General features: G+C 41.8%; 1 protein-coding gene across 1 annotated transcript in view; it reads left to right on the top strand.

Moving 5' to 3' along the window:
• The window catches only part of EPHB1 (EPH receptor B1), a 462,138-nt gene that overhangs the window by 405,601 nt on the left and 43,211 nt on the right, over positions 1-13,326 (top strand). The window contains exon 12 of the mRNA XM_070385976.1: positions 839-1,054. Coding sequence (XP_070242077.1) covers positions 839-1,054 — 216 coding nt within the window. The remainder of the gene's footprint in view (positions 1-838; positions 1,055-13,326) is intronic.

Here is a 13,326-nt window from a genome sequence, read left to right as displayed (position 1 = left end):
TCAGCACTGGGAATGCTATGGCAACCACAAGAGACAGAGTTCTTATCTCAGAGCAGCAGAGACAGGCAGACACACAGCCATCCACACATACAGCTACACCTTGTGATATGAGCTGAGAAGGAAAGTAAGAGCATGCACTGGAAGATAGTAATATGAACGTGCTAATTATGGGTTGGGGAGGGAACTGCTTATAGGGACACTCCTCTATGAGGAGGTGACATTTAAGTGGAGATTTGAGGCAAGTGGGTGTTGACTGTGGGGGAGAAGCAGAGAAGAGCCTGTATCAGGGCCCTGAGGCAGGAAAGGCTTGGCCAGGGAGGGAATTGAAAGGTCATCAGGCACTGTGCCTTCAGCATGGAGTACAAGTAGCATAAGGTGATCCCCTGGGGCCCTGTGGGCCAAGCTGAGGAGATTGGCACTTTCCCTTAATGCAATAGGAGGCCAGTAGAGTGCTTTAAGCCAGCCAGTGACATGACTGGATTTATGTCTTACAAGGATGGCTCTAACTTCCCTTAGAGAAGGGATTTCAGAGGGGAGCAGGTGGAGGGAGGCTGTTACAGGTGATGGATGAAGATGACTTGGTTAAAATGGTGGCAGTGAAGGCAGAGAGGAGTGAATGGCTTTGAGATGTAACTTGAAGATGAAATCCACAAGGCTTGGCCAGAAGAAGGCAGAGTATTGGAGGAGAGGTAAGAGAATGGGAGTGGGGCCGGGAGGGGGTGGAAGCAGCTTAGTCCAGCACTGACAAAAGTGACTAGCAGTGGGACCGTGGCAGCTTGGCTTCCTTGTAACCACTGAAGCCAGTCTTGATCTGGATGCCTTTGGTGTCTTATTACAGCAAAATGACGGACAGTTCACGGTGATCCAGCTGGTGGGGATGCTGAGGGGCATTGCCGCGGGCATGAAGTACCTGGCGGAGATGAACTACGTGCACCGGGACCTAGCTGCAAGGAACATTCTGGTCAACAGTAACTTGGTATGCAAGGTGTCCGACTTTGGCCTTTCCCGCTACCTCCAGGATGACACCTCAGATCCCACCTACACCAGCTCCTTGGTGAGTCCTTCTGGGTCTTTTCAGGTCAAAGTGTGGCAGGAGTAAAAAGTGGCTGCACATAATGAGGACCCATGGTGGGGCATGCAGGGAGGGACTGGGACCAGAGCTCATTTGTCCTCTGGGGAAGCCAAATGCTGGGTGGACCATTCGTCCAGGAGAAATGACAGCCACTGGTTGTTCAGACAAATGTTAGGGCACAGGCTGTGAGGAAGTGTTGGTGTCTCCTCTGAAGCCATGCTCTTCCTGGCCAATGAAAGAGGATGTTTTGAAAAAGGATGATTTGGGGGAGTCCAAACATTTGGTCAATGGCATAAAAGACATCATCTACAGGGAGCGGGCTCCAGTTGGGTTGAGCACTGTGTCATCAGGTAGATTCCTGGTCCTGATTTGGGGCACATGCAGCAGCTAGTGGAAGCTTGCAGTAAGCAGCAGCAGTAAGTGGTAGTTGGAAGTCAGACTTTAGTTCCCTGACCAGGCGTCCTAACCACTTGACCACAGAGTGTGACTAGAGCCTAAATCCTCAGTCCTTACTTCACTTGACAAGAAACAATTCTGATGAAGAGGTGGAAGGTAAAGAGAAAAATAAAACATTTTTTTGCAAAAGCAGAGTACATGCAGTAAGACACGTGGCCGAACTCTGTGACCCTCCTCTAGGCACGCATGTGCTCCTCAGCCAAGATGGATTTCAACAAAAAAGTGTCTGGGAGGATAGAAGTAAAACTGATTATGACCTGGTATCCCCTGACTTTTGACCCCCAAAGAATCTCTCTGTGCATGTGTAGTGTCTCCCTTGCCCCAAGGAGGGAAACATGTGATCTCTTGATCTTATACTGAAACAAAATTTGGCCCTTCTCTGTTCCTGCCATGATGGTTATTTTAAGGTGCCCACAAGAGACAAAGCCTGGCTATTTCTGTTTCTGTTGTTACTTCCATTTTGGAGAGCAAATAGGAGACTGATCAAAAATGCCTACCTGGGGCCCACCTATCTTCTGTCTCAGGCAGTGCAAACAGGAGACTAGTTGTAAGTGTCCAGCCTGCAGCCCACTTTTATTCTTACCCATGAATTGTAAACAGGAGGCCAGTTGTAAATGCCTAACCTGGAGCCCATCTATGTCCTGCCTCAGTCCTCTTCTCTGTCTCCATTACTTCCAGAAAGCTATAAGTATCATGACTTGGTAATTGAACAACATGATGAGTACCGTCAAATTTGTATTTCTATCTCAGCCTCCTCCTCCACAGCCTGAACAGCTATAATCATCTGTGTTCAACTGCCTAGTTCACACAATTCCCTTTAGAACTTAATAGGTCCTAAATAGAGCTCTTGATTTACTCTCCAATCTCCTCTCCCCCATCTCTTCAACTCAGTGGTTGCACCATTCCTAATGGTGAAGCCTAGAATCAGTCTTGAGTTCTCTCTCTGCCTCCCCATCCAAGTTCAATCCTTCCACTAATCCTATGTTATTGTTGTTTAGTCGTTAAGTTGTGTCCAACTCTTTTGTGACCTCATGGACTGTAGCCCACCAGGCTCCTCTGTCCATGAGATTTCTCAGGCAAGAATATTGGAGCAGGCTGCTGTTTCCTTCTCCAGGGGATCTTGCCGACCCAAGGATCAAACCTGTATCGCTTGTATTGGCAGGCAGATTCTTTACCATTGAGCCACCAGAGAAGCCCTGCCCTATTCCTATAGGTTTCTACAAAGTCTGCCCCTTTCTTCTCATCTCTGCTGTTGTTCAGTCACATGTCTGACTTTGCTACCACATGGACTGCAACACACCAGGCTTCCCTGTCCTTCATCATCTCCTGGAGTTTGCTTAAATTCATGTCCATTGAGTTGGTGATGTCATCCAACCATCTCATCCTCTGTCGTCCCCTTCTCCTCCTGCCTTAAATCTTTCCCAGCATCAGGATCTTTTCCAATAAGTCAGCTCTTTGCATCAGGTGACCAAAGTATTGGAGCTTCAGGTTCAACATCAGTTCTCCCAATCAGCATTCAGGGTTGATTTTGCTTAGGATTGACTGGTTGGATCTCCTTGCTGTCCAAGGGACTCTCAAGAGTCTTGTCCAACACCACAGTTTGAAAGCATCAATTCTTTGGCGCTCAGCCTTCTTTATGATCCAACTCTCACATCTCTACTGTGACCCCACCCTATTCCAAAGCACCATTCTCTCTCACCTGGACTGTTACAGTAGCTTCCTAATGAGTCTCCCTGGTTTCCTTTTGTCTTCATACATCTATTCATAACAGCATCAAAAGTGACTGATCTTCCTAATCTACCCACCAGTTATATCCCTTAAACTTGCAAAAACAATACCTGATTATTATAAAAGTCAGAACAATACAGAGAAGAAAAAAGGATAAATAAGAACCTACAATTCCCTTAAAGAAGGGTTTGGTGAACTTTTCCTAAAGTGCCATATAGAAAATATTTTAGACTTTGCTGGCTAAGAGGCCAAATGAGGATATTATGTACATGATTATATAACCATTTAAAATGTAACCCTTTAAAAATGTATGAATGCCATTCCTAGCCCCTGGGCTGTAAAAAAGCAGGTGACCTGCCAGATTTGGTACTTAGGCAATGGTTTACCAACTCCTGTTCTGAAGCATCAGTTTCAACAGTTAGATGTGTCTGCTTTCACACTTTTATCTTTGTTCAAAAAGAAATTTTTATTTTATAAAAATGGGATCACACTGTGCCTGTTTTTCTGTGTCTTGTGATTCTCTTGGGGATTCTTACTCCAGGTTGCTACTTTGAAAGCTTGTAAACCTTCACACTCCACTAGGGATATATGGTGCCCATCTTCTAACATCTTCACCAGCACTGGATGTAAGCAATGTTTTAAAATTTGCTAATCCAAAGATGAAAAATGATAACTCGTTTTCTTTTCATTGAATTTTCAACTGACTCCTAGAGATCTTTTTGCATAGTTATTGGGATTCATGTTTTTTCTTTCACTAATTATCTATACATGTATTTACCTATTTTTCTATTGGGTTACTTTCTGGTTTCTTAGAAATGTATAGGAATTCTTTTTATAGTAGAGATATTTACCCTTTTTCTGCCATATATGATACAATTAGTTCCTTCATGTTTTCCTGCACAAAAAAGTACAATTCTTTTTTACAAAGATTATTTTTTTCTTTTTGTCGGCTCTGCATCTTCATTGCAGCACTCAGGCTTAGTTGCCCCACAGTATGGCACCCCATTCCAGTACTCTTGCCTGGAAAATCCCATGGACGGAGGAGCGTGGTAGGCTGCAGTCCATGGGGTCGCTAAGAGTTGGACACAACTGAGCGACTTCCCTTTCACTTTTCACTTTCATGCATTGGAGAAGGAAATGGCAACCCACTCCAGTGTTCTTGCCTGGAGAATCCCAGGGACGGGGGAGCCTGGTGGGCTGCCGTCTGTGGGGTTGCACAGAGTCGGACTCGACTTAAGTGACTTAGCAGCAGCAGTTACCAGACCAAGGATCGAACTATGTCCCCTGCATTGGAAGGCAAACTCTTAACCACTGAATCACCAAGGAAGTCCCAGTACGATTCTTTTTTGTATTAAAAAAAAAAATACACTTGTCTTTTTGATATTATTTATGATACCCTTTGGCTTGCATAAGTGGTTCATATTCATTTGGTCAAAAATATCTATCTTTTTCTCTACTTGTTGGATTTTTTGGCTTATTCTAAAAGTTTTCTCCATCCCAAGGTTATAAAATGCTTTTTAAAATTTCCTATACTATTTTATTATCTTGATAAGTTTGATTTATCATGTAACTATTTATTTAATCCATTCCTCTATCGATTCATCACTCCACCCTATTTTGTTGATATATTTCCAGAAAAGTTGTAGACATGTGCACACGTCACCCGTAAACACTTTAGCATATGTCTTTTAATGAGGGTATATATATTTGTTTATACTGCTTTACTTGATTAAGGCAAAATTTGCATAAGGAAGTACACAGATCTTAAGTGTACATTTACAGAGTTTTAACAAATGTATACAACTATGTGACCCAAAATTCTATCAAAATAGAAAACTTGGTCGTCATACCAGGAAGTTCCCTCATGTCCTTCCTCTGTCCCAAATGCAGAGGTGCCCGCTGTTCTGACTTTTTTTCAAATATAGGTTTCTTTTGTCTCTTCTAGAACTCCTCATAAATGGTATCAGGATGCTCTTCATGCCTGACTGCTTTCTTTTAGCATTCTGAGTATGAGATCCTTTCCTGTTGCTGAGTGAAGCGGTAGTTTTTTCTTAATTACTGTAACAGTCTATGTTTATTTATCCATTCTCTTGTTGGTAGACACCAGGGCTATTCTCAAATATGATTTTGAATATGTTAGGACATATATTTTTATTGTGTTTTTATGCAGGTAAATATAGAAAATTATATCAACACCATTTATTGAAGATATTTTCCATATTTTATTGGCTCATATGTCATTCTTGTCATATGTTAAGTTCCTTACATACACAATGTTTTGATTCTAAAATCTCCTCCATTGGTCAACTTATTTATTCTTATGCCCAACCATATTATTCTAATTATAGTAACTTTATTAAAAGTTTTACTTTCAGTATTATTCTGATTATATTAATTTTAGCAAGAGTTTTACTGTTTGGATAAATTAAGATATCTTCATTTGTCTTTAAAAAATCTTGGCTCTTTTCAAATGTCTTTTATTTCAACTTAAGATCACTTTGTTCAGTGATCTACCTAAAACTACCTAGTAATACATATACACTCACATATGAGTTTTGAATGGAACGCTATTCTACATTTGGAAAGACTGACGTTTTAATGACCTTGAGTCACATAAATAATAATGTGAACCAAACATCCAATCTGTATATACCTTACATTGAAAGTTTCTTAGATGTAAAGCTTCCTATGTTATTGTCCTGCACACATTATTTAGATCATCTGTTGTGACTCTGTATGTGTTTCTTCTAAATGATGAACTGTATAAACTCCTAAACCTAACAGTTTTCAGGATATATTTTACCATATTATTCTTCCATGTTTTGCCTTTTATTCAAAATAGAGAAAATTATCATGTTTGATGACTAAACTATTTATTTTTGTAAAAATGCAACTTATTCACATGAAAAATATTTATTGATCATCTACTATGTGCCAATCCTGGGCTACAATCTGGAGGCACAATTAGGATTGAAAAGAGACAGCATTACTGTTCTCACATTACTCACAACTGAATGAGGAAAGGGAAGCTCAGTCAGATGCACACACAAATAAGTGCATAATTGACAGCTGAGAGTCACTGTGTTCTGTGACAGCATGAAGAAAATAATACATGAGAAAAACAGCCTTATTAGATCTAGGGGAATTAAGGAGAGCTTTCAGAGGAGATGGGCTCCAGCAGAGATTTGAAGAATAAGTCAACCAAATGCATACGGTAGGTTAGAGCACCAAGAAACATAAGTAGTACATACAAAGGGCTTGTGTCAATAGGGCAGGTGGAATTTTAGAAGAGCATTTGATAAAGAAGGGAAACTGACCAATGAGGTCAGCAGTAGTTACATTAGATGGGCCTCCCAGACATTTGTGATGGAATTTACTGCCTTAGAGCAATAAGCAGTCATTCTGTGTATGGGGGTAGGGGTGGGGGGAGAGAAGGATGTACACAGATGCACACACATGACCCAAAGGTGATTAATTTCCATTTTAGGAAAATAACCTGGTTTTTCCTCTTGATTTTTCTTTCCAATATCTTCCCTCCCTTCTGTATAAACAAACAAAAAACCTCTCTTGGCTTCCTTACTTCCTTCTTTCTCCAAAAGGCCATTTGGCAGGCCCAGTTTAGGTAGATATCCTGACCTAGAGAAGTAAACCCTAGCAGGAATTGAGACTCACAGGTGAAGGAGCTGGAAACCCAATATGATTGGGATATTAGCTATATACATAGAGATATTGAAAATTATATTGGAGATAATGGAAGCTTTTGGAAAAGGAGGTACAAATATGGAAAGCATGAAAGCTAGAATGAATTATGTGAACTGAAGTAGAAATAAGGAAAATGTATCCCCTCAGACTTCTGAGGCTTTGTCTTCAAAGTTTCTGTTGAATAAATAGCCTCTCCATGTTTAAAAAAATTGAACCAGAATTGGAGGTATCAGTGTGAAACTTGTGGTTTTCAATATAAAAAGAGATAAATAAATATGAGCTGAGAGTGCCTCAAAGCAATGGCACCCATGTAGCAAAAAATACACCTGGCACTCAGATCTTGGATTCTATATTCTCTTCTATACTAAAAGCAACCAGGACTCACTAGCTAAATGGCCCCTTCCAGAGCCTAGACAGAGGAAGTATGTACATTGTTTTGTGCCAGAAAGTACTCAAAGAATAATGGTAATATACCAAAAGAACACAATACTCAGCTTGAAGGACTTCCCAGTGTCCAAATATAGGATAATTTAGAACTTAATATATACTGATGGTAACAGATTATAATCTATTGAATAAGATAGGAACTGTGGAGTTTACACGGATGTGAAAAATCACTATTTGGTGACCATCAGATTAATAGTTAAGAAACATAATGGATGCTTGTACTTAGGGTGAAACTGGAGAGAGAAATGGGGATCTTACATAGCCTCAAAGTATTTCCTCCAAAATATGTATTACAAAAAGAGGAGAAAGTAACTTTACAGAGAAATCTGGAAACACCATCTGAATCAAATGTTTAGAGTTCACACCACCAATAACAGACACTTAAGAAGATGCAGTGAAAAAACATAGCATTTCAGATACTCTGTTCAAAATGTATAACTTGGGTCTTATCATGAGGAAACATCAGAAAAATTAAAATTGAGATATGCTTTATTAAATGCCTAACCTATGATCTTGAAATTTCAAAGTCATGAAAGTTAAGTAGACCAACAGCTGTTCCAGATTGAAGGGCATTAAAGAGGCATGACAACTGGGTAATATATATGATCCCTATAGAGCATTTCTGTGACAATTTTTAAGAATTTAAATGGAGTATCTTGATAAAGAATGTATAGGCATTTTTGGTAGTAATCTTGAAACGTTTCTAGATATTGAAACTTGTTTAAAAATAAAATATTTTTTAAAAACATTTCAGTTCAGTTCAGTCGCTCAGTCGTGTCCGACTCTTTGTGACCCCATGAGTCACAGCATGCCAGGCCTCCCTGTCCATCACCAACTCCTGGAGTTCACTCAGGCTCACATCCATTGAGTCAGTGATGCCATCCAGCCATCTCATCCTCTGTCGTCCCCTTCTCTTCCTGACCCCAATCCCTCCCAGCATCAGAGTTTTTCCAATGAGTCAACTCTTCGCATGAGGTGGCCAAAGTACTGGAGTTTCAGCTTTAGCATCATTCCTTCCAAAGAAATCCCAGGGCTGATCTCCTTCAGAATGGACTGGTTGGCTCTCCTTGCAGTCCAAGGGACTCTCAAGAGTCTTTTCCAACACCACAGTTCAAAAGCATCAATTCTTGGGCGCTCAGCTTTCTTCACAGTCCAACTCTCACATCCATACATGACCACAGGAAAAACCATAGCTTTGACTAGACGGACCTTTGTTGGCAAAGTAATGTCTCTGCTTTTGAATATGCTATCTAGGTTGGACATAACTTTCCTTCCAAGGAGTAAGCGTCTTTTAATTTCATGGCTGCAGTCACCATCTGCAGTGATTTTGGAGCCCAAAAAAATAAAGTCTGACACAGTTTCCACTGTTTCCCCATCTATTTCCCATGAAGTGATGGGACCGGATGCCATGATCTTCGTTTTCTGAATGTTGAGCTTTAAGCCAACTTTTTCACTCTCCACTTTCACTTTCATCAAGAGGCTTTTTAGTTCCTCTTCACTTTCTGCCATAAGGGTGGTGTCATCTGCATTTCTGAGGTTATTGACATTTCTCCCGGCAATCTTGATTCCAGCTTGTGCTTCCTCCAGCCCAGTGTTTCTCATGATGTACTCTGCATATAAGTTAAATAAGCAGGGTGACAATATGCAGCCTTGACGTACTCCTTTTCCTATTTGGAACCAGTCTGTTGTTCCATGTCCAGTTCTGACTGTTGCTTCCTAACCTGCATGCCATGACTCAAATGTGGAGGACAGACGGCAAAAGTGGAAGCAATGTATATTAGGAGGCCAAGGGCAGTGGGGGTGAATGAAACCCAGAGGAATCAGGAGAGAAACATGGGAAAGACTTGGTAGTGGGTGATACTTGGGTGAGAGGGTGACAGAAGTCCAAGGATGACACTTGGCATCTTGGACTGTGCCTCTGGGTAGATGGTGGTGCCATTCTCTGATTGAATGGGGATGCTGGAAAGGAACCATTTAGAGAAATAGCAGGTTTTGAATGAATTGTGGGTTTCGTTTAAATAAGCATTGCTCAAATTTTGGTGGGTATCAGGTTTACCTGGAGTTAATAAGGAGTACAGAGGCATAGATTCCTGGATGATTCCGATACAAAATTTTGAAAGACTCTTGTTTAGAAAAATTTGACTTTTAGGTGCTCCTAGGCTAAGTAGAGCTGCTGAATAAATAGGCCACTGGTTATGGATTTGGATCATGAGGGAGAAGTCCAAAAAAGACGTGCATTAAGGAGTCATCAGCATAAAGACAAGAATCAAAACAGGGGGTGTAAATGTGTTTGACTCAGGAGAGGACAAAGAGGGCAAAGGGATTCATTCTGATCATGAAGAAGCCCAACAGTGACCAACACAAATGCACAAAACTAAAGTAAGAGCATGAATGCTCAACTGTCCCTTTCCTCTAGAGAGGCAATTACTAAGAATTTACTGTAAATCCTTCCCCCTCGCTTTGCAGAGGAGGGATCTGAGGTCCAAAGTGATCAAATGAGCTGCTCAGTTCAGAGCCTGTTCGTGTAGCTTTGGTCCTTCAGTCCAGTCTCCAGACTGTGCGCCCAGTGCTTGGGACACCTGGGCTCTTTCCCTGGCCCCACACTGTGCCAGACTCCCTACTCAGATTAGGTCATTTGTGATGTCCCAGAAAGCCTATTTCTCCTTCTTTCTTTCCCCTTTCCTTCCCAAAGATCCAGAAAAGAATTGTTATGTTTGCCAAGTGGCTCCGCGGGCCTTTGGGCGATGTGGAGGTCAGGCCATGTTGCATCACTGCTACCACCCCATCTTTAAGCAGAGGTGGGCAGGCTATTAACTTTCATTTGTCTATGCATTTTTCAGCTCTACTTGTTCAGAGTTTTCATGGTTACCGTAGGGGAGAGAGAGAGAGAGAGAGAGAGAGAGACACTTTTTCTCTGGTTGCTTTTAAGATTTTTCCCATTATTTTCAGTTTTTAACTTGACTATGATGTTCCCAGTCATGTCTTTTTTCCCCCCAATTTATCTTTTTGAGATTCTCTAAGCTTCTTAAATTGTAAATTTATGTCTTTCACTATTATTTGGGAATTTTTCAACCACAGTCCTTCATATATTATTTCCTTTCCCCTTTTCCCTCCTCCTAGGACTATAATTACCAATGTGTAGATTGTCCCACAGGTTCCTAAGGCTCTGTTCATTATTTTCCCCATTGTTTTCTTCTCCGTTCCTCATCTCTATCTTTAAATTCATTGATTCTTTCATTTACCATCTCCATTCTGAAAATTTCCCTCGAGATTTTTTTTCTGATACTGTATTTTTTTTAAGCTTTGTACTTTCTTATGAATCTTTCTTTTATACTTTCTAATTGTTCACTGAGTTTTTTTTTATTCATCATAACTATATTTTTCTTTACCCTGTTGAGCACAGCCATAGTAACCACTGTCATAAATCTAGGTCATCATGGGTTGGTGTCTTTTTCCCCATGAAGACGGATCACATTTCTCTGGCTCTTTGTATGTCTAGTAGTTTTGGATTACATGAGTTGTGAATGTTATTACGTGTTGTAGAGACTCTGAATTCTGTAACATTGACCCAAAGATTATTGATGTTTTTGATATAGCAGGAAGTTGACATGTTACACTCAACCTGCAGACTCTATTATGTCTGCAGTGGGCAGCAGCTCAGTTCCTGTGGCTTTCAGTCTATCTTATGCTTGAATGGTTCAGGAGTCAGCCGTAGAATTGAGGAAAGTTTACACCCAGAATTTGGAATTCCATTTCCCTGGTTCTCTTGTGTTGAGGGATTCTTCCCCAGCTCTCCAGCATCCCCAATTATCCAGGACTCCTTCCTTGGTTTCTTCAGCCAGAAAGATGGTAAGTTTTTTTCCGTTAGTGTTTTAGCCACTGGGTGGACAGCTGGCCCAGGGCAAAACTGCAAAAATAAGACTCACCTTGTGCTGCGCAGTTTCTGGAACCTTCAGGTAGTTTTTCCCTTTCTTTCTTTTTTTCTTCTTTCCTTTCTCTTCTCTTGTATTTTGTTTTAATTTGCAGAGAATCTGTTTGTCAGAGGCATGCTCCTCCACACTAAAAGTGGAACCTTCGGCTTATTAATAACCCTTAATCAGTAGATCCATGAAATAGCCCTTCAGCCAGCTCTGCTCCATCTTAAGTTCCCTATTTATGCAATTCTTTCAAGATCTTTTAAACATCGTCAGCTTCTAATACATCTTGTTTTACTTTATAAGTGAAGACCTCAGTCATAGCTATTAAAGTTTTCTAGTTTTTCCTATCAGGCCCTCAGCCTTCATCTCTTATTCTGTCTTAATTCTCTACCATGCTTCCCCCCAGGTCTTCCTTCTCTGTTTTAAATTGCTATTTCTAGCCCCAGGAGCATTTCCTTCCCATCAGGCTCCTGGTATAATGAACAGATAGAATTGCTGCTTTGTGCTCTTATGATTGAAATAAGCCCACTAAAACGGGGAGGAGTTCTGAATTGCTCCTAACATTCCGGAGAGACAGAACAATGAGCTTAGCTGGGCTCTAACATCTGTACAATTTACACCACTTTGCTTTTGGCAGGTATATGTCTGAATGCCGTTATGGGTATTCAAAATAACATTTCCATGTGTCTTAGTCTGCTCAAGCAGCTATAACAAAATATCATAGACTAGGTGGCTTACACATTAAACATTTATTTCCCACAGTTTTGGAGAAACTGGAGACTGGGAAGTCCAAGATCAAGATGCTGGCAAATTGAGTTCCTGACAACAAAAGCCCTCTTACCGGCTTGCAGTTGGCAGCCTTCTTGCTCTATGGTCACATGGCAGAGAAAGGCAGAGGCAGAGAATGAGACAGAGAAAGCAAGCAGCTCTGGTCTCTCTTCCTCTTCCTATAAGGACACTAATCCCATCATGGGGTCTCCACCCTTATGACCTCCTCTAGACCCAATTACCTCCCAAAGGCCCCATCTCCAAATACCATCACATTGGAGGTTATGTGATAAATATGTGATAAACATGAATTCATATGAATTTGGGGAGGACATGTACATTTGATCCATGACACCATGCTTGAGTTACAGACCCAGACTCAGTGTTTGACTTCACAGGTCACATACTAATAGCACAAAAAGGCACTCATATCAGGGAAAGGGCTACATCTTTGGTTAACTCTTTGCATTTGGGGCTCACAAACGCAATTCACAAACCTGACTTTCACCCTTTCTCAGCCCACACTGGTAGACAGAGCCCTCACAGGGTTCCACGGACCCTCTATGTGTATCAGCTTTCTGCTGGGTAAGTCAAAAGCTCTGCTCCATCATGCCTGGCTTTCTTTTCTGATCAGTAGGAAGAGCCTCCATCAGGTCCCTTTGTGAGCAGAATCTTCCCTGCTTAGTATTCAGCCAGGTTCCTTCTGCTAAAGCAGTGTCAACTTTCCCATCCTTCAGAGCCCCAGGCTATCTCTCTAGGAAGTCTCGGCCCCGCCCGCGCCTTCCCTCTACGCTGCTCCCTGCAGGCCTCCTGTTTTATGTGAAGTGCACTCTGTCTTCAAGGTGCCTCTGATCTTCGCGAGCCCCTTCCCCTTTGCTCTGCCTGCCTCTCAACCCTCTTGTCTCAGCCCCAGCTCCCAGTGTGTTTCTGGTGTTTCTGCGTTTCTGAGGCTCCCTTCTATCCTAGCCTGGCTGTGCCTCCCTCCTTCCGGCTTTCTCTGTTCAAATGTCAGCTGACGTTCTTTGCCTACTCTGTCCCCATCTGTGAACCTCAAACAGAGCTGCTTCTTGGGCATCTGCCCTTCCTGGCAGGAAGCAGAATCCATCTTCTCAGGTGATCAGCCAGCCGACTTCTAGGCTGCTCAGCCTCCCTCACATGCTGCACTCCCTACTGCCACCCCTGCTTTCCATGAAGACGGACTCTGGGATGGCTCCGCTGGGCCCCTTCCTCAAGAAT

The sequence above is a fragment of the Bos mutus genome, chromosome 1 (genome assembly GCF_027580195.1).
Source record: "Bos mutus isolate GX-2022 chromosome 1, NWIPB_WYAK_1.1, whole genome shotgun sequence".
Classification (NCBI taxonomy): Eukaryota; Metazoa; Chordata; class Mammalia; order Artiodactyla; family Bovidae; genus Bos; species Bos mutus.
The sequence above is the reverse complement of the archived record's forward strand: the minus strand, read 5'-3'. Positions and strand labels throughout refer to the sequence as shown.